We start from the raw sequence: 18,690 nt of genomic DNA, 5'->3' as shown, positions 1-18,690 counted from the left end.
CTGTAAATTGGGAATAACAATATTTATGTGTATTGTGAGTCTTAAATCTAATGGTCAGAATTTGGGTGTCATTGGGAATTATGGGTAATCAGAATTTCTGAAAATTAGGGGACAGATTTTCAGAAGAACTTAGCACCCAAACTTGCATTGATCAATGGGAAGGAAAAATTATTAAATGCATACAAAAATGGCACACAGTATTTTATTTATGTGTCACTCATAGACTCACATTTTATTTCAAAATCTGTCATATCCTGCCAAACTTTTGGTGTCTTTGGTCCTAAATCTATTGAATTACATCATGATCATAGTAACTCATCTAGTAATGTTCTTTATATGGTCTTGTTAATGCCTCATATGTTATTGATAAAATAACTTCAAATTTCAAAAATTAAAAATGGTTAATATTATTTTTCACTTCTAACATGCCTTTTATTGGAGGAGCTCAAAATACTGTGATAAATTTTTTCAAATGGAATCATAGAGATGTAGGACTGGAAGATACCTTGTTAAGTCATTTAGTCAAGTTGCCTGCACAGAGTCAGGACTAAGTATTATCTAGACGATCCCTAACAGGTGTTTTTCTAACCTGTTCTTCAAAACCTCCAGTGATGGAGATTCCACAACCCACCTAGTTAATTTGTTCCAGTACTTAACTACCCTTACAGTTAGGAAGTTTTTCTTAATGTCTGACCTAAATCTCCCTGACAGCAGGGATGCTGGAACAATTTGTATAGTGGGGGTGCCGAGAGCTGTTGAGCTAAATTGTAACTCCTATATATGATGGAAACTGCCTCAAGCCAGGGGGTGCTGCAGCACCCCCAGCACCCCTAGTTCCAGCACCTATGCCTGACAGTAATTTAAGCCCATTACTTCTTGTCCTGTCCTCAGTGGCTAAAGAGAACAATTTGTCACCCTTTTCTTTATAACAACCATTTCTGTACTTGAAGACTGTTATCATGTCCCCCCTCAGTCTTTTCTTCTCCAGTTTTTTCCATCTTTCCTTGTAGGTCATGTTTTCTAGATCGTTTGTCATTTTTGTTGCTCTCCTTTGGACTTTCTTCAATTTGTCCACATCTTTCCTGAAGTGTGGTGCTCAGAACTGGACACAATACTCCAGCTGAGGCCTTATCAGTGCTGAGTAGAGTGGAATAATTACTACTTGTGTCCTGCTTACAACACTTCTGCTCATACATCCCAGAATGATGTTAACTTTTTTTTTTTTACAACAGGATTACATTGTTGACCCATATTTAGTTTGTGATCCACTATAGCCCCCTGTCTTTTTCTGCAGTACTGCTTCCAAGGCAGTCATTTCCCATTTTGCATATGTGCAATTGATTTGTCCTTCTTAAGTGTAGTACATTGCATTTTTCCCTATTGAATTTACTCCTGTTTAATTCAGACCATTTCTCCAGTTTGTCAAGATCATTTTGAATTATAATCCTGTCCTCCAAAGTACTTGCAACCCCTCCTAGCTTTGTATCATCTGCAAACTTTATAAGTGTACTGTCTATGCCATTATCCAAATCATTTTTGAAGATATTCAGTAGAACCAGACCCAGGACAGATCCCTGCAGGACCCCACTCAATATGCCCGTCCAGCTCGATTGTTAACCACTGATAACTACTCTCTGAGAATGGTTTTCCAGACAGTTGTGCATCCACCTTCTAGTAGATTCATCTAGGCTTTATTTCTCTGGTTTGTTTATGAGATCATGTGAGACAGTATCAAAGGCCTTAATAAAGTTGAGATATGTTACACCTTTTGCTTCTCCCCATCCACAAGGCTTGTTACTCTGTCAAAGAAGCATATTAGCTTGGTTTGACTTGACTTGTTCTTGACAAATCCATGTTGACTGTTGCTTATGACCTTATTATCTTCTAGGTGGATACAAATTGATCATTTGATTATTTGCTCCATTATCTTTCCAGGTACCAAAGTTAAGATGACTGGTCTATAATTCCCTGGGTTGTCCTTATTCCCCCTTTTAGAGATAAGTATTATATTTGTGCTTTTCTAGTCCTCAGGTATCTCTCCAGTCCTCCAATGAGTTCTCAAAGATAATTGCTAATGACTCAGAGTTCTCTTCAGTCAGTTCCTTAAGCATTCTAGGATGTGTTTCATCAGGCCCTGCCAATCTGAAGACATGTAACTTGTCTAAGTAATTCTTAACTTGTTCTTTTTCTATTTTACCCTCAGATCCTGCCCCATTTACACTTTTGTTCTCTATGTTAGTTGTCTGATCCTTGCTAACTTTGTGGTGAAAACTGAAACAAAAAAGAAAAGAACATAAGAATGGCCAGAGTTGGTCAGACTAACGATCCATCTAGCTCAATATCCTGTCTTCCGGCAGTGGCCAATGCCAAGTGCTTCAAAGGGAATGACTAGAACAGGTAATCAACATTTTCTGTTATTGTCTTTCCCTTCTCATTTAGTAATGGGCCTATCCTGTCCCTGGTCTTCCTCTAGCTTCCCATATATTCGTAAAATGCTTTCTTGTTACCATTTATATTCCTAGCTAGTTTAATCTTGCTATGTGCCTTGGCCTTTCTAATTTTGTCCTTACATGCTTGTGTTTTTTATATATATATATTCATCCTTTGTAATTTGACCTACTTTCCACTTCTTGTATGACTCTTTTTGAGTTTCAGGTCACTGAAGATCTCCTGGTTAAGCCAAGGGGGCCTCTTACCATATGTCCTATCTTTCCAATGCATTGGTTTAGTTTGCTCTAGTACCCTTAATAATATCTCTTTAAAAAATGCCAACTCTTTGGAACTCATTTTTCCCTTAGACTTGCTTTCCACGGGATCTTACCTACCAATTCTCTGAGTTTGCTAAAGTCTGCCTTCTTGAAATCCATTGTCTTTGTTCTGTTGTTTTCCCTCTTACTATTCCTTAGAATCATGAACTCTATTATTTCATGGTCACTTTCACCCAAGGTGCCTTCCACCTTCAAATTCTCAATTAGTTCCTCCCTGTTTGTCAGAATCAAATCCAGAATAGCTTCTCCCCTAGTTACTTTCTCCACCTTCTGTCTCCAATGCATTTCAATAACTTGTTGGATAATCTGTGCCCTGCTGAATTATTTCCCCAACAAATGTCTGGGTATTTGAAGTCCCCCATCATCACCAAGTCCTGTATTTTGGTTTATTTTGTTAGTTGTTTAAAAAGTCTCATCCACTTCTTCTTCCTGGTTAGATGGTCTTTAGTAGACTCTGCCATGACATCACCCTAGTATTTTACCCCTTTTATCGTTACCCAAAGACTTTCAGCAGGTCTGCTTCCCACTAGTCTCAACCTCAGTGCAAGTGTATATGTCTTTGATATACAAGGCAACAACTCCTCCCTTTTCCCCCTGCCTGTACTTCCTGAACAAGCTGTACCCTTCTATACTAATATTCCAGTCATACGAATTATTCCAACAAGTTTCTAGAATGCCAGTTATGTAATATTTGTGATTATTCACTAGTATTTCTAGTTCTTCCTGTTTATTCCACATACTTCTTGCATTAATATGCAGACATCTTAGATGTCTATTAGATTCCCCCTAATATAGTCCCTCTTGTCTCTCTTTTGTCCATGCTGCAATTTCCCATGTTCCCCCCGGATTCTGACCCTTCACCCAGGTATCCATTTTTTGGACTTACCTGTGGGTTTTTTCTCCTGCTCCCATCAAACCTAGTTTAAAGCCTGCCTCACTAGGTTAGCCAGTCTGTATCCAAAGATATTCCTCCCCTTACTTGACAGGTGGACTCCATCTTTGCTCAACAGTCCTTCTTAGAACAAGATTTGATAGTCAAGGAAGCTGAAGCCCTCCTGGTGACACCATCCATGCAGTCATGTATTTACTTTCAGGATATGTCTGTCTCTACCTGGATCCCTACCCTTGACCAGAAGGATCCTTCACCCTCACCCCCAGAATCCTGTAGTCACTTCTGATATGCTCAGGTCATACCTCACACTTTCATTAGTGCCCACCTGGATGAGCAGCATGGTGTAGTAGTCAGAGGGCTGGATAATCCTCCGCAATCTTTCTGTAGTATCTTGGCTATGGGCCCCTGACAGGCAGCACACCCACCCCAGGATGCAAGGTCAGGCCTGCAGATGGATGCCTTTGTCCCCCTTAGAAGGGAATCGCCGGCCACCACCACCCTTCATTTCCTCTTGTGAGTGGTGGCCACAATCCTCCCAGCCTTGGCTATGGCTTCTCCTCCTCCTCCATTGGAGGAGATTCCTCGTCCCTTTTTTCCAGAGCAGCATGTTGTATTTTTTTTTAATCTCTGTGGATGGGTAGGTTGCAAAATCCATACTTAGGTAACCCCCCGCCCTCCACCCCGCCCCCCAAAAAACTGGAGCCAGATTTTCAAAAGAGCTTTGCTCCCATTTGGGCACATGATTTTCAAACATGCTGACCACACAGAAGCTCCCACTGGCCTTCCTGGTCTGAATAGGCCTATATTTGTCTAACTTTCAAAAATAAGCATGTTTGGGTGCCTCCCAGCAGTGACTACTGAAGTCAATGGAATCTGTTGGTTGCTCAGCATGTTTGAAAATGAGACCACTTATTTAAGTCCCTATATTTGGATGTAGGAACCTAACTTAGATGCCCATTAAAAAAAAAAAAATCTTGACCCTAATGATGTTCTGTGTTGCTGCTTCTCTCTGTTAGCAATGTTTTTGTGTGTCTTGTACACATTGATCAAAGTATAGCCATTGCACCATTGCCTGTGATTTTGTCAGTTCTGATAAACTATATGAACTTGGGTCTTGCTGGTACTTGAATATGAGTCTAAAAGGAGTAGTGGAAAACAAATGCAACTACTATTTCTTCTCCTGAACCTCTCCCTACAGTTCTAGTTGCACTCGCCTCACAGTTTGCCTGTATATTATGTAAAATAAACTGAAGCCCATGTTAAATAATCTCATAGTTCATGGGTGTAACTTGCAAAATTCAACGAGTGGAGCTAGTGGCAGGGTAGGGCTGTTACAGCAGTGGTTGAGGGGATCAAGGAAGGAGAGACATCAGTGAGAGGAAATAATCCCTAAAAGAGTGGGGAGGGTAATGCAGCAAGAATGAATTAAAGGGGGGCAGAGAAGACAGTCTTCAAGAAGGAAGGCAACATAGCTGTAGAAGTACACTGATAGAACCAGCTGTAAGCAAAAAAACACTGGGGGAGGGGAGTGCGTGCTTTTCAGATTGTGCTGATTTAACACTCATGAGCTGATGCATTCTAGCTCTGCAGCAGCAGCAGTAGGACTAGAAGTCTAGGCAACTCAGCAGTGAGACTGGCTAGGAAGGCAGTTCATTCCCTGTTTTCCCCTCTAGCACCTAGAATGAGGAGAGGGAAAGAGGCCAACGAACCATTCTGTATCCCTTTCCTATGACAAGCTGCTGCCTTGCTTTTGTTTGGGGCTCCATAGATTGCCCTGGCAGTGGCCTTGTGGGTAGAAAGACAGACAGGGATTCATGTTGGTAAATGTGGGAAGGCTTCTTCCCCATCCCCTATATCCAGGGCCAATGGGGGTGGAGGAGGAGGGGGAGGGGGCAGGAGGGCCATTTGGCCTGGGTCTCAAACTCAAAGGGGGCCTCAGATTTAGACATTTGTTAATTTTTTGGCATTTGATAAGTTTTGCAGCTTGTTTTTATGCACATCCCTATAGAACCAAAGTGTGACACACTCTCTTAGCTTAGAGTTGCAAATTTAAGCAAATAAGAGATGTGATTTGGTGAAAGACATATTTTTTTGTTAACTATTATAAATTTTGTCATATTAAAGAGTTTAAAATGTTCATAAATATTAACAAAAATATATCAGTTCTGATGGCACAAGTTTAGACCATGATGAATGTGTCCTCTCAGGTCAGCTGATTATATAAACAAACCACCACTAATGGTTGATGGTGGATCAAGTACTGTTGAAAGGGGCCCCAAAAACTGGAAGTAGCCTGGGCCTCTCTGGATCTCTGAGAGGGCCTGCCTATATCATAGGGGATAGGCGTTAGAGATTAGACCAAAGAGCCTCTGCAGTGGCAGGAGACAATCACAGGTAGAAGAGCTATCTTTCCGTTTGTCTAGACATAAAACGTATGTAAACATACACATGGACGTCACACTCACTCTTTCTCCTAATTTGAGTGTGGGCGGGAAGGCAGGGCTGCTAGGAAGTGAAGGGGTCCCTAACTGTCTCCGGAGGTGGGCGGGGAGGTACCTCTGTGAAGGGGGGTGGCTATGGGGGTAGTTGGCTCTGAACTCCTTTGGGGCTGAGGAGTGGCTGGGGCTGGGGGGGGGGGGGGGCGGTCCCGGTGTGTGTTGGGGGATTGGTGCTAAGGTTGGCTCCGGTGAAGAGCTCCCTGGGGACGGGGCTCTCCCCTGTGTGGGATATGCGCTGTGGCTGGCGGGATACTCTTACCCTCCACGGGGGGGGGCGGCCGGCCGCGCAACCCCCTCCCGTGCCGTCTGGCTGCTGCTCTTGGCTGCCTGCCTCGGTGTCGCTGTTCCCTGCCCAGGTGCTGAATTAGAGCCAGCCAGAGCTCAGCGCCCCTCCCCCGCACACTCCCCGCAGCAGCTAGAGAAGGAGGAAGTGGAGCTGCGAGTCCCCCGAGCTGCTGGAGGAGGAGAGGCCGGATTCTCAGCCGCAGGGCCTGGTAGCAGCAGAGCCGGGGAGCATGGATTTTCTGTGGAAGCGGCCGGCTCAGGAGCCAGCAGCGGTGGTGGCTGCAGGGTCGGCGGCAGCGCTGGGCGCAGCTGGCGGCGCCTGTTAGCCGGGTGCATGAACCCGCTGCTGGGTGTGGAAGGCGGCGGCGGCTGAGGGATGTGAGGCCCGGCAGGGCTGCGAGCGCGTCGGGTGAAAGCTGCGCTCGGCTCTCCCACCCCTCCCTCCGCCCTCGGCCATGGCGCCGTCTTCTCCCCGCGGCTGCTGCGGGGCGGCGGCGCTCCGGATCCCGGCTCTCCTGCTCCTCCTGTGCCTGGGCTCGGCGGACGGGCAGCTGCGCTACTCGGTGCAAGAGGAGCTGGAGCGCGGCGCCTTCGTGGGGAACGTGGCGACCGACCTGGGCGTGGATCCGCAGCGGCTGTCGGCCCGGGGCGCACGGCTGACCTCGGGCAGCGGGCGGCAGTACCTGGAGCTGGATCTGGGCCGCGGGGCGCTGCTGGTGAAGGAGCGCATGGACCGGGAGGCGCTGTGCGAGCTTAGCACCTCCTGCTTTCTCAGCCTGGAGCTGGTGATCGAGCAGCCCATCGAGGTGCACAACGTGGAAGTGGAGGTGCTGGACATCAACGACAACGCGCCCCGCTTCCCGCGGCAGGACTACCGGCTGGAGGTCAGCGAGTCCGCTGTGCCCGGTGCCCGCTTCCACATCGAGAGCGCGCAGGACCCCGACGTGGGCACCAACTCGGTGCAGAGCTACCGGCTCAGCCCCAACCAGCATTTCGCTCTGGACCTCAAAGGCTTCCAGCGCGGCAGCAAACTCCTGGAGCTGGTGCTGCAGCAGCCCCTGGACCGGGAGCAAAGCGCCCTGCAGCAGCTGGTGCTCACCGCTGTGGATGGGGGCAGCCCCGCCAGGTCTGGCACGGCCCAGATCTCCATACGGGTCATGGACACAAACGACAACTCGCCCGTCTTCGACCGATCCACCTACACTGTGAACCTGCTGGAGAATGCGGCCCCGGGCACGCTGGTGGTGAAGCTGAACGCCTCGGACCCGGACGAGGGCTCCAACGGGGAGGTGCTGTACTCCTTCAGCGGCTATACCCCCCAGAAGGTGCGGCAGCTCTTCAGCATCGACCCAGTCTCCGGTGAGGTGAGGGTCAATGGCACGCTGGACTACGAGGAGGCCTCCTCCTATGAGGTTTATGTGCAGGCCACAGACCGGGGTCCTGTGTCCATGGCCGGGCACTGCAAGGTGCTGGTCAACATCGTGGACGCCAACGATAATGCCCCCGAAGTGGTGCTGACCTCCCTGTACAGCCCGGTGCCGGAGAACGCCCGGCCCGAGACCGTGGTGGCTTTAATGAGTGTAACCGACCAGGACTCCGGGCCGAACAAGCAGGTCAGTCTGAGCATCCCTCCCAACATCCCCTTCAAACTCAACTCCTTCAAAAACTCATACACGCTGGTCACGCAGGGCGACCTGGATCGCGAAAGGGCTTCCTCCTACAACATCACGGTCACGGCTACGGACGCCGGGACCCCTCCCCTCTCTTCCCACAGAGTGATACAAGTGGACATCTCCGATGTCAACGACAACCCTCCGCGGTTCGAAGAGCCCGTGTATTCCGTTTACATCCCCGAGAACAACGCGCTCGGGGTTTCGCTGTGCACTGTCAAAGCCATCGATCCCGATGACAACGAAAATGCCTATGTGTCCTATTCTCTCCTGAAAGGGGAAATTCAAGGGCTACCTGTCACATCCTACGTCTCCATTAAATCCGACAATGGTAACATATATGCGGCCAATTCCTTTGACTACGAGAAGTTAAGGGAGTTTCAGGTTGTTGTTCAGGCCCAGGATGCTGGGACCCCAGCACTTAGCAGCACTGTCACTGTCCACGTGTATGTGGTGGATCAGAATGACCATGCGCCTCGGATTCTGTACCCTACCTCAACCAACGCCTCGGCAGCCTTGGAGATGATCCCTCGCTCCGCACACGCAGGTTATTTGGTTACCAAAGTAATAGCCATTGATGCAGACTCTGGACAAAATGCATGGTTGTTCTACCATCTGGCTCAAGCCTCAGACCCAGATCTCTTCAGAGTGGAGCTACACAGCGGGGAGATTCGGACTACTCGCAAACTGGGGGATGACAGTGTTACTACTTTCAACCTGTCAGTTGTTGTGAGAGACAATGGAGAGCCATCCCTGTCCTCAGCAGTAGCCATAACCATCGCTGTTGTGGATAGAGTTTCCAAAATCATCCCTGACACAAGGAGGCATATCAAAAGTACTAGAAACTACTCAGAGATAACTCTGTATCTCATTATTGCGCTGAGCTCAGTTTCATTCATATTTGTTTTGACAATCATTGTCCTAACGGTTATCAAGTGCTACAGATACAGTGTGTATGGTGACTCCTGTTGTGGAGGTTTCTGTGGGGTCAGAGAAAGGTATCCTGCTGAAATGTACAAGCAGGCTAACAACAACATTGACGCTAGGATACCACATGGTTTAAAAGTACAGCCACATTTTATTGAAGTGCGGGGGAATGGGTCTCTCACTAAGACCTATTGCTATAAGGCATGTCTGACTGCAGGATCAGGAAGTGACACTTTCATGTTTTACAATACTGGTGGCCCAACGGGAACTGGTCCTCATGCAGTGATGGCTGAGAGACATCTGACAGGGCAGAGTGGGCAAAGTGCACAAAACCTGATCATACTTAAAAATGACTCCATTACGCCTAATGAGGTGAGAATGAATTGATACATGACCAGAACCATGTTCTGAACCTAACAATGTGTCCTTATCTGAAGGTTAAAAGTGAAATGTCTAGATTCAGTTTATTCCCTATTGTGGTTGCTGAATTCTAATCTATGAAACACATTTGGTTTCTAGGTAAATACTGGGGCTTTCCGGGTTCATTTGGTAAGTTAGTGGCTCAGTGTGTGAGCACATTGTTTGAGACTCACTTCATTTCTGTTGTAGATGGTATAGAAAAGGTTTCCTTCTCCCCATCCTCCTTCCCTTTTCTTTACAGATATACCCACTCCAACAAACTACTGAGGAATGACACATGTAATCTTAAAATGTTAATGTTAGAATGCTGCAGAAGAAATGAGATGATACTGAGCATCAATATGACACTTTACAGTGATTAAAATATTTGACAATTTATTGCTTCTGTGCCCAGACAAAATTACCATGGCCAGGTCACTAATAAGATAGATTTTGCTTAGTATATGTGCTTTAGTTGTCTGAGAACATGTTATCTATACTTTGATGTTTGCACTGCATGAGGCTGCCTTTTTCTCTTCTCCTGTCTGGCAATACAGTGACACATTTCTAGGCTGTTGACCCAGTTTACCAGTGATGTTGCAGTGCAACAACCTGTAACCTGCTGGTTTGCTATTGAAAACTGTTTAATACCTATGGTTTGACCAGCAGTATATTAACCTCTGCAATCTTTTCCCACAGTGATGAATTAGTGACTGCTTTCTATTAGCACATAGCCAGCGTGGACCTAGTGTACAGTTTGTAGTGTTCTATACCATTCCCATGTTATGGATTTTGGAAATGAACAGAGCAACACTTTACTATGAGTGAAAAGATAGTGATTTCACTGCTGGACAGATTGTGTTTTAATTCGGATGTATAAGGAAAATATTGCATCTACTCTACATTACTTGTGCAATGGTAATATGGCAGGCACATGGCTTGTACATTATTATGAAGAATGTATGCAAGCATAGGGAAAGATTGTATCCTTGTGCTTGAATGGAATGTTGCTTTGCTTTTTTGTATCTACACAGAAATATGAATCAAATCTTTATGCTTATTTGCCCCTCTCAAATCAGCCAGAATGTTTTTCTTTTGAAAACAAGAACATGTCTTATCAAGCCATGTTTTCTTGTTCTCCTTATTAAGAAATGAGCATCTTGTCTCACTGATTTTAAAAGATATAAAGTGCAGGATTTAATAACAAGGTTTCTCTTAAAATAATGCTGATACCAAATAATGTTCCTCCATTTACAATTGATGTAGCTATTTTACTCTTTCCTAGTCATTCAATAGTATGATTTTGATGACTATGTGATTTTCACAATCTAAGTTCATAATGGCTGTCAAATATATAGTGTAGTGGGGCAAATGACCCATTAGTTATCTGATTTTTAATATGTATTATAAATATTTTTATTAGAAATATCTAGAATCTGTTGATCATAAGGTGACATGCTAGACACGGTGCAGAAAAGGGAAGAATCAAAGGATTCCAAATATTCCTTAGATCAGAGCTTCTGTGCAAACAGATGAATGATAATTGAAAATGACTTCAGTTTAGATGTAGAAACAGCAGAAATTTGTTTAATAGATTCCCATCATGTCTTTAGGGGATAGGTCCTATTGCATGTAGTGAATTAGCAATTTCTGAGGAACTGTGCAGGTCAAGCAAAGACAGCTTACTAATCCCAGTGTTGGTGTACAATAGCAGAGAAACACAATACAAATTTATTAACTCCTGTTTTTAATGTTGGAATGAAACAATATCTACCACATATTCAGAACCAGAATCCAGATGTGCAAGCAATTACGTAATAGTTTTGCAAGACTTAAATAGAGAAGAAATTCTGTTAGATACTATGTGCCACAAGTTGAGTGAAATTTCCTAAGGCCTTGCATTACAAAAATTGCCTATAGTGCTGTAATGCAGTGAACCTGTGTCATTGTCAGATGCACATGAGACAATGGAGCCATATAACTGAATTCACAGGGTATTAGTTTTTAGAAGATTATCTCTTTAAATTCACATATTTTCCCCATTACTCAGTCTCCACATACACATGTTAAAAGCAATCCATTGATTAACAATGTCAAGGTATGCTGGTTTTAATGGACATTGTTAGTCTTATTAGACCTGCCAGACACCATATTTTGCTTGTTTTTATAGTAATAGTGAATTTGTATGATTCTTGAAAGGCCCATCCCATCATCTGTAAAGCGTACTAGCAGGGATCACTGCATCTTGTGGCATCTTACAACGTTGATATATACGTAACTGTTACCACTGGACAGTCTCTAAAGAAATATTTTTTTCTAATAAGACTTGGGGACAGATGTTACCATCAATTAACTATAATATGATAAGAAGCTGCACCACTTACTCAGGCTTTCTGTGGAATTTACCACAAGTGACAATATTTCTTGGGTTTCACATGTATTAAAATGTTGTATACATTAATTCTGCAGTGGGATAAAAAAATTCTGTGTGTGTGTGTGGGTGTCACAGGTTCTTTTTATACTTAAAATTAGAGACAGATTCTTCTTTCACTTACTCTGAGGCAAATCAGGAGTAACTTCATTGTCATCAGTGGACTTACATTGATGTAACTGGCCTATTAAGTTTAGAGATTTCTTTGCATCAGCTGAAACTCTGTGGCTTCCTATATGGTTTTTCTGTACCGTTCTACTAATGTGTTAGTTGTGGTTTGGTAAATGATAATGTCTCTTTTCTTCAAGACAGCTCATGCTTCTGCTAATGTTCAGCTCACTGTCTCCTAGACCCTTTTGCAGGCCTATATGGTTATTTCAAATGGAATCTCAATCAAGTTTGTTTTGTAAAAATCAAACATATTAGCACTTGCATGAGTAGTCTTTAAACTAGCAGGCAGTGGAGTGATTGTTGGCAGGGCTGGAGACAAGGATCAAGATACTTGGTTTAATGAATGTCTGGTGCTATATCATCACTACTGGATAACCAGGGCAGTCAGCAAAGGATAATTACATACAGACAAAATTAGTTTGTGCAAATATTTTGGTTTCATTGTTGGAACTCCTGTGAAGTTACAGCCAGCATGTATGGCTGTCTACTGGGATGGACTGTGAGTGTGTGGAGGGGAGCGATCCTATTCTACCATTGGGCCCCTGGTATTGCTGCCTGTCTGTCATTTTCAGAAATTACTTATCCTCACCGTTCTGAAACTTTAATAATGTATTCTAGTGTCCATTTCTCTCACACATCCATTGAATTGCTGAGTGACACTTGGTAATATCTGTTCCCTGCTGTCTTTTTATCTTTGCCATCTTGTTCATGCCCTCTGTGTAGCTAAACCTGTTTGTTATATCTTGGATACCATGGCAGCCTTTTCACTTCAATGCAGGGATGAACAATCAGACTGGCATCTGGTCTAACTCAGTATTCTTAGCAAAAATGCACTGTGGCACATTATTAATTATCGGCTGGCATACTGAATCCTTGATGGAAAAATATACAGTCAGTTCTGGGCACTGGGCTCCCTCTGATGCCATTTTGTGCACTCATAGGATGATCAATAAAATGTAGGTTCCTTTGATGTTAATAAATAAAGCATTGTGTACCTTTTGAAGGAAAAATTGAAGCTGCACATTAGTAATGATAAATCCCAGTGGTTCATTCATTTTGTGGTTGTTTGTACACACGGAAGTACTACTCCCTCTCCCCCACCACACCCAATTGGCTGCTTCAAAGACAGAGTGCTATTCATTTTAAGTAAATCAAACAAAAATGTGTTACACACATCTTGGTATTTCTTTAGATTCAAGTGTGCTTTGAAGTGTCTAAATCTAGCAAACACATAGCATTGTCCAAAGCAATCTTCCCAAGAGATTTCTCACAAGGGCTTTAAAGGTATTAATGTTGGAATATCTTACAATCTCAGTTCAAGGACTTAAGCCTTTAAGAAATTCTCTGGGCTCTCTGACATTGGAAAGGTTAAATAGAAATGTTTGTTCTTTTGGTTAGAAGCAGCACCAGTTCCTTTTCTGCTATGCAGGGTCAGTGCTCTGTGCTCCAGGGAAGTCAAACTGTTAGGCTGAGGGTAACTGCTATGCTGGCAGAAACTTGCATCTAGCATTAAGCAGACAAAGCAGTTTTTCACTGTACCAGAACTCAATACATATATTTTAAAGAAGCATTGACCTGTTAATTTAATTTTCGATTCCTTAGGGTTAGGAATGCAAATACTCACTGTTAGGGGGAAATATTCTATACTAAATTTTGTTTTGTTAGCTTTTCGTTCTAGTTTTCTGAACGATAAACAAATGCTAGACTATAAATAGTTTATTCTCTATGTTGAATTTAGTGTGAGCATTTTTGTATAATCAATCTCAGATTTTACAGTAGGAAATCTGAAATAGCTCCATGAATCCCACAACTGTCAACATATTCTCAGTAGAAAGGAAACTGAGCTGTAAGTGGTCTAGGATTTTAAAAGGCCTTTTATTTATTGCTTCAAAGTGGATATATTTGATAAGAAGATGGTATGTTATTCTACTGAGTATTTGCGTGAATATTGGAGTAGAGTGGGATGTGTTTTAGCACTCTCATAATTTCCTAACTGTTTGTAAATGTTTGATCCACACAAACAGGGCTAGAGCCAACACCCATTGTAGTTAATGGAGGGGGGCTTTTATTGATTTCAGTGAACACTGAATCAGGCCCAGAGTACATATGAATCTCATAATTCAAGCAACAGATACTTGAGATGACAACATATCAGAACTAAGTAAAATTAATTTTCATTAAAATTTGTTTGTAATTCAGCTAAAATGTTTCTGAAATTGGATCAACATTATGCTATTTTAAAACATTGTCATTAAATTTTGCATAAACATGTTTTGTTTTTAGGATGACTGCAAACAATTGGTAGCACGTATTCACATTCATTATCTGAATTTCAACTTGGGTTGGTTGGTTATACCTGGACACATTAATCTCTTTGTATAGCTTCTGGTTCCCTGAATGGCTGGACATACCCCATGTGCTCAGTAGGGTTAGGAGTCATAAGCCACTATGGTGAGACACTCAGATACTGTGGTTTCAGAGTAGAAGCCGTGTTCGTCTGTATCCGCAAAAAGAACAGGAGTACCTGTGGCACCTTAGAGACTAACAAATTTATTAGAGCATAAGCTGAAGAAGTGGGCTGTAGTCCACGAAAGCTTATGCTCTAATAAATTTGTTAGTCTCTAAGGTGCCACAAGTACTCCTGTTCTTTTTTCAGATACTGTGGTGATGTCCACCATTAAAAACACCTGGATAGATTTTGATTCAGTTTTTCAGAAGGAGTCATTGCATTTTATGTGCTTTCTCTGGGCCAAACAGGAAAAGTTGATGATGGCAGAAACAGGAAGTGGCTTTCGGCTGCTTCCTACTACTGCATGTGTGATGAAAGCTTCCCATCACACCCTTCTTTTTGAAGACCACTGAGGAGTAGAAAGAATTGTCAGTGGCACTGTCTTGTGGCCTCACAAAGACACTGGATAGGAGTGCAGTCTATGCTCATATCTAAGATGGCAGAATGGGGTAGCAGGCCACAAATCATTCCTTGTAATGAAATAATATCAAGTAGGGTGACTGTCACCACATAGTCTCCCTCCACTCAACAGGGCCTGTGACAAGCCCTGCAAAAGATACCAGTTGTCAATTGCCAATATTTTTTTGTGAACTGTCCACTGGGGAATGTACTAAGACCACCAAACTAATTTCACATTGGCCATGAAGCAGCACTGAGATGCTCACAACTGTCACTATACAGCAGGGGGAGATTTGAATTTGTGATCTAAAATGAAAAGATCCATATCACGTTACCAAACTCTGATCCACTTGACCTTGCTAGGGCTTGAAAGTGGTACTAGTCTGTCATAGGGCCTGTGTGGTGGAGGGGGATTGTGTTTGGGACAGTCCAAACATCCAAACTTTGAAGCATCTGATTTTACCCATCACTATATTTATATTTAGCTTTGTTACCATGATGCTGGTTTTCAGTTTGCTTGTACATCTAGTTTGGCTGTGTTAAGGCTGGATTTGATTTGTTTTTAACATTCAGTTCCTTTTGTAGTGATATACAGAACGTAAGAATTCATAAAGCTGTGGGTACATTGTGGAATGCAGATAGGAAATAGGCTGGCTTATCTGTTTCCACACTTGAACATCTAACATTAATCATTATGACATATGCCTCAAACTCACTTCCCATGCCTTGGCTGCCCAAAATTCTGCTTTGAAGTCATATGCCTCCTCAACTGGCTTTTCTGTTGGGACCAAAGACAAAGAGTACTTATGGAGGCAGGACCAATAGTAGGACCAGAGGAGAAGCCTATTACTGCTAATGCCACAAAGAAGGTGTTGGCATTGATTTCTTTTACTCCCACTAGCATTGCCAGTTACAGGATATTGGCTTATGATGGCATAAAAGCATGATGAACCCATGTCTCCTGCAGATCACTGACAGCTCCTAGTCATCCAATGTTCAAACCCAGTCCTTCAGTGTCCAGAAAACCAAGCGAGAGCAGCCCCAAAGACATAGAAGACTGTTCGTTCTCATATGAGTCACTGTTTGCTCCCATGTGTATAAAAAAGGTTATAAAAACTAAGGGCTAGATTCTGCCACCCATACCCATGGTGAGTCAGACCTGTGAAGGTTCTTAAAAAAGTAAGGAAATTCCCAGAAATAAATTAATTAAAACAGCTTTATAGTTAAAAAACAAAAAACTCAACAACTCATATATATTTCACAGTCAGAACATTTGCATTTAAGGTTCCAGTACCAGCTTAACATGTGTCCCATATCTATCCCCACTCTCCTATGTAGGCCAAAGACAATTCCCCTTTCTGCCATTTAAATACAGCCGGTAGAGCCCTACTGTTCCCCACTCTGATATGTTACCGAACCCTGAAATGCTAAACAACTACTGCATCTGACCAGAAACCTGGCCCTTCGCTATTCCTTCTCACTAAAGGCAGAGATTACATTTTGCATTTTAATATCCATACAAGGGCTAAATACAACATCTTCTCCATTCCACTGTAGGTTGGAGACCTTATGATACACACCAGATTATCTATGTGGATGTGTATACTATATATATCTACAGTGTCCCAGTACACTCTGGCAGTTTGGGTCATTTACCATGCGCCCCAAATATATGGCAGATCAACCTCTAGTCTGCTCAACCTACACAGTGAAAAAATAGAGGTTTTATGGCAGTTGCAAACTCTTCCAGCAAGAATATCTGGTGGGGCAATAACCCTTTTGAATGCCTGACCTCATGGTTGTAATTTATATTATAAATCAAAGGTGTCAAACACCTGGCTTGTGGCTCAGATGCAGCCTACTTGATGAATTTATCCTGCCTCCATGACAGATTCATAATCTGCAGAATGAAAGCTTTCATGTAAATAAAGTAAGTTTCTAGCCCTTATTGTTGAGAAGGAAACCATCCAAGTGTTGTGAACCAATGTAGCAGTATGATAGACAGTCTCTCCTTTTTTGCCTTTATTTCCTTCTCTGCTTCTTTGAGAATTTCCCAGTTTTCAGCCATGACTATAACTTAATATGTTTTTTGGTCAGGACTATAGGAGGAATTCTATTCCTCATGCTGCTTCTCTCTCTTTTTGATCAGACACTCTAAGGAAGAGAGATTCTGGGGGCAAAAGACATATCTGGCTTCAAGACTAAGCTTGATAAGTTTATGGAGGGGATGGTATGATGGGATAGCCTAATTTTGGCAATTAATTGGTCTTTTATATTAGCGGTAAATATGCCCAATGGCTTGTGATGGGATGTTAGATGGGGTGGGATCTGAGTTACTACAGAGAATTCTTTCCTGGGTGTCTGGCTGGTGAGTCTTGCCCATATGCTCAGGGTTTATCTGATCGCCATATTTGGGGTTGGGAAGGAATTTTCCTCCAGGGCAGATTGGCAGAGGCCTTTATTTATTGCTGGAAGATTCTCTGCACCTTGAAGTCTTTAAACCATGATTTGAGGACTTCAATGGCTCAGACATAGGTTTGATACAGGAGTGGGTGGGTGAGATTCTGTGGCCTGCGTTGTGCAGGAGGTCAGACTAGATGATCATAATGGTCCCTTCTGACCTTAAAGTCTATGATTCTTTGACTCACTCCATTTAAGGTGACCCGATGAGAGACATGAAGTATTGGGACATGGGGGGGAGGAGGGAGGCACCGGCAGAACAAAAAAAAAAGAGCCGCTGGATCATAGGAAAAATTGGTGGGGGCTGCCCCGCACCAGCTCACCTCCGCCTCTCCTGAGCGGGCTGCCGCGTCCTGCTTCTCCCCCCTCTCTCCCAGCACTTGCACCACCATACAGCTGATTCGTGCAAGCCTGGGAGGGATGGGGGAGGAGGAGGAATGCGGTATGCTTGGGGAAGAGGCAGGGCCAGGGCGGGGATTTGGGGAGGGATCCAATGGGGCAGGGAGGGGGCGGAGTTGGGGTGGGGCCGGGGCACGAGCCCCCTCCACCTGTGCACCAGAGTGCAAAATATCAGGGCAATTCACATCCCATCCGAACATCGGGCGGGATGCGGGACAAACAAGTAAATATCGGGACAGTCCAATCGGGACAGCTGGTCACCCTAACTCCATTCCTGGTGCAGAAAGAGTGGAAATTGACTCTGTCTTCTGAGCTGAGAATTCCCTTGGTGTATGGGAGTCCACAACAGAAGAAAAGTCAGGATAGCCAGATCCTGTATGTGTCCACCTGCAGTATTGGTGTAGGAGGCATGTCAGGATGGGGAAAAGGTGTGATAAGAGCATGTTGTTTTCTGATAGTCCTTAGTAGTTGGATGGTTCCTGGAGGACAACTACCAGCTGGCCAAGTTTAGAACAGTCCTAATTTTTTTCTTTAAAGTTGGGTGAGGCTAGGGCCAGGGCCAGATCAGAAACAGTCAGAGAATCTTGGAGCCATAATTGTCTTTTTCACAACTAAGCCCAGCAGAAACTGGGCACTGACAATCTGGGTTTAAATGTGAAAGTAGTTACTAGCAAAGATGTTTAATATTTTGTTGCACTGTGTGGAATTTCTCTTTTGTGTATATCAGGATGTGAAGAATGCTACAACGCACAGTACCAAATAGCTCCTCAAACTCAGATAGTGATGGGGGGCCTTATAAATATTGAGATAGCCAGATAGAAAGATGGTGCATATCATTTATTGCTATATCTTTATTTGTATAAAACTTATTGATCTAGAGAA

At 43.6% G+C, this 18,690-nt stretch overlaps 2 protein-coding genes across 11 annotated transcripts in view; both read left to right on the top strand.

Annotated features, from left to right (window-relative positions):
- The window catches only part of LOC101941509 (protocadherin alpha-C2), a 316,181-nt gene that overhangs the window by 192,397 nt on the left and 105,094 nt on the right, over nt 1–18,690 (top strand). For 2 of the 10 annotated variants that reach the window (XM_005280858.5, XM_005280856.5), the window contains exon 1: nt 6,539–9,412. The exons of the other annotated variants lie outside the window; for them this stretch is intronic. In XM_005280858.5, coding sequence (XP_005280915.2) covers nt 6,899–9,412 — 2,514 coding nt within the window. In that variant the 5' untranslated portion in view covers nt 6,539–6,898. Of the gene's footprint in view, nt 1–6,538; nt 9,413–18,690 lie in introns of those variants that run through there. 10 annotated transcript variants of the gene reach the window in all.
- Nucleotides 1–18,690, top strand: part of LOC103306249 (protocadherin alpha-8-like) — a 307,323-nt gene that overhangs the window by 183,539 nt on the left and 105,094 nt on the right.

The sequence above is a fragment of the Chrysemys picta genome, chromosome 8 (assembly GCF_011386835.1).
Source record: "Chrysemys picta bellii isolate R12L10 chromosome 8, ASM1138683v2, whole genome shotgun sequence".
Lineage (NCBI taxonomy): Eukaryota > Metazoa > Chordata > Testudines > Emydidae > Chrysemys > Chrysemys picta.
The sequence above is the reverse complement of the archived record's forward strand: the minus strand, read 5'-3'. Positions and strand labels throughout refer to the sequence as shown.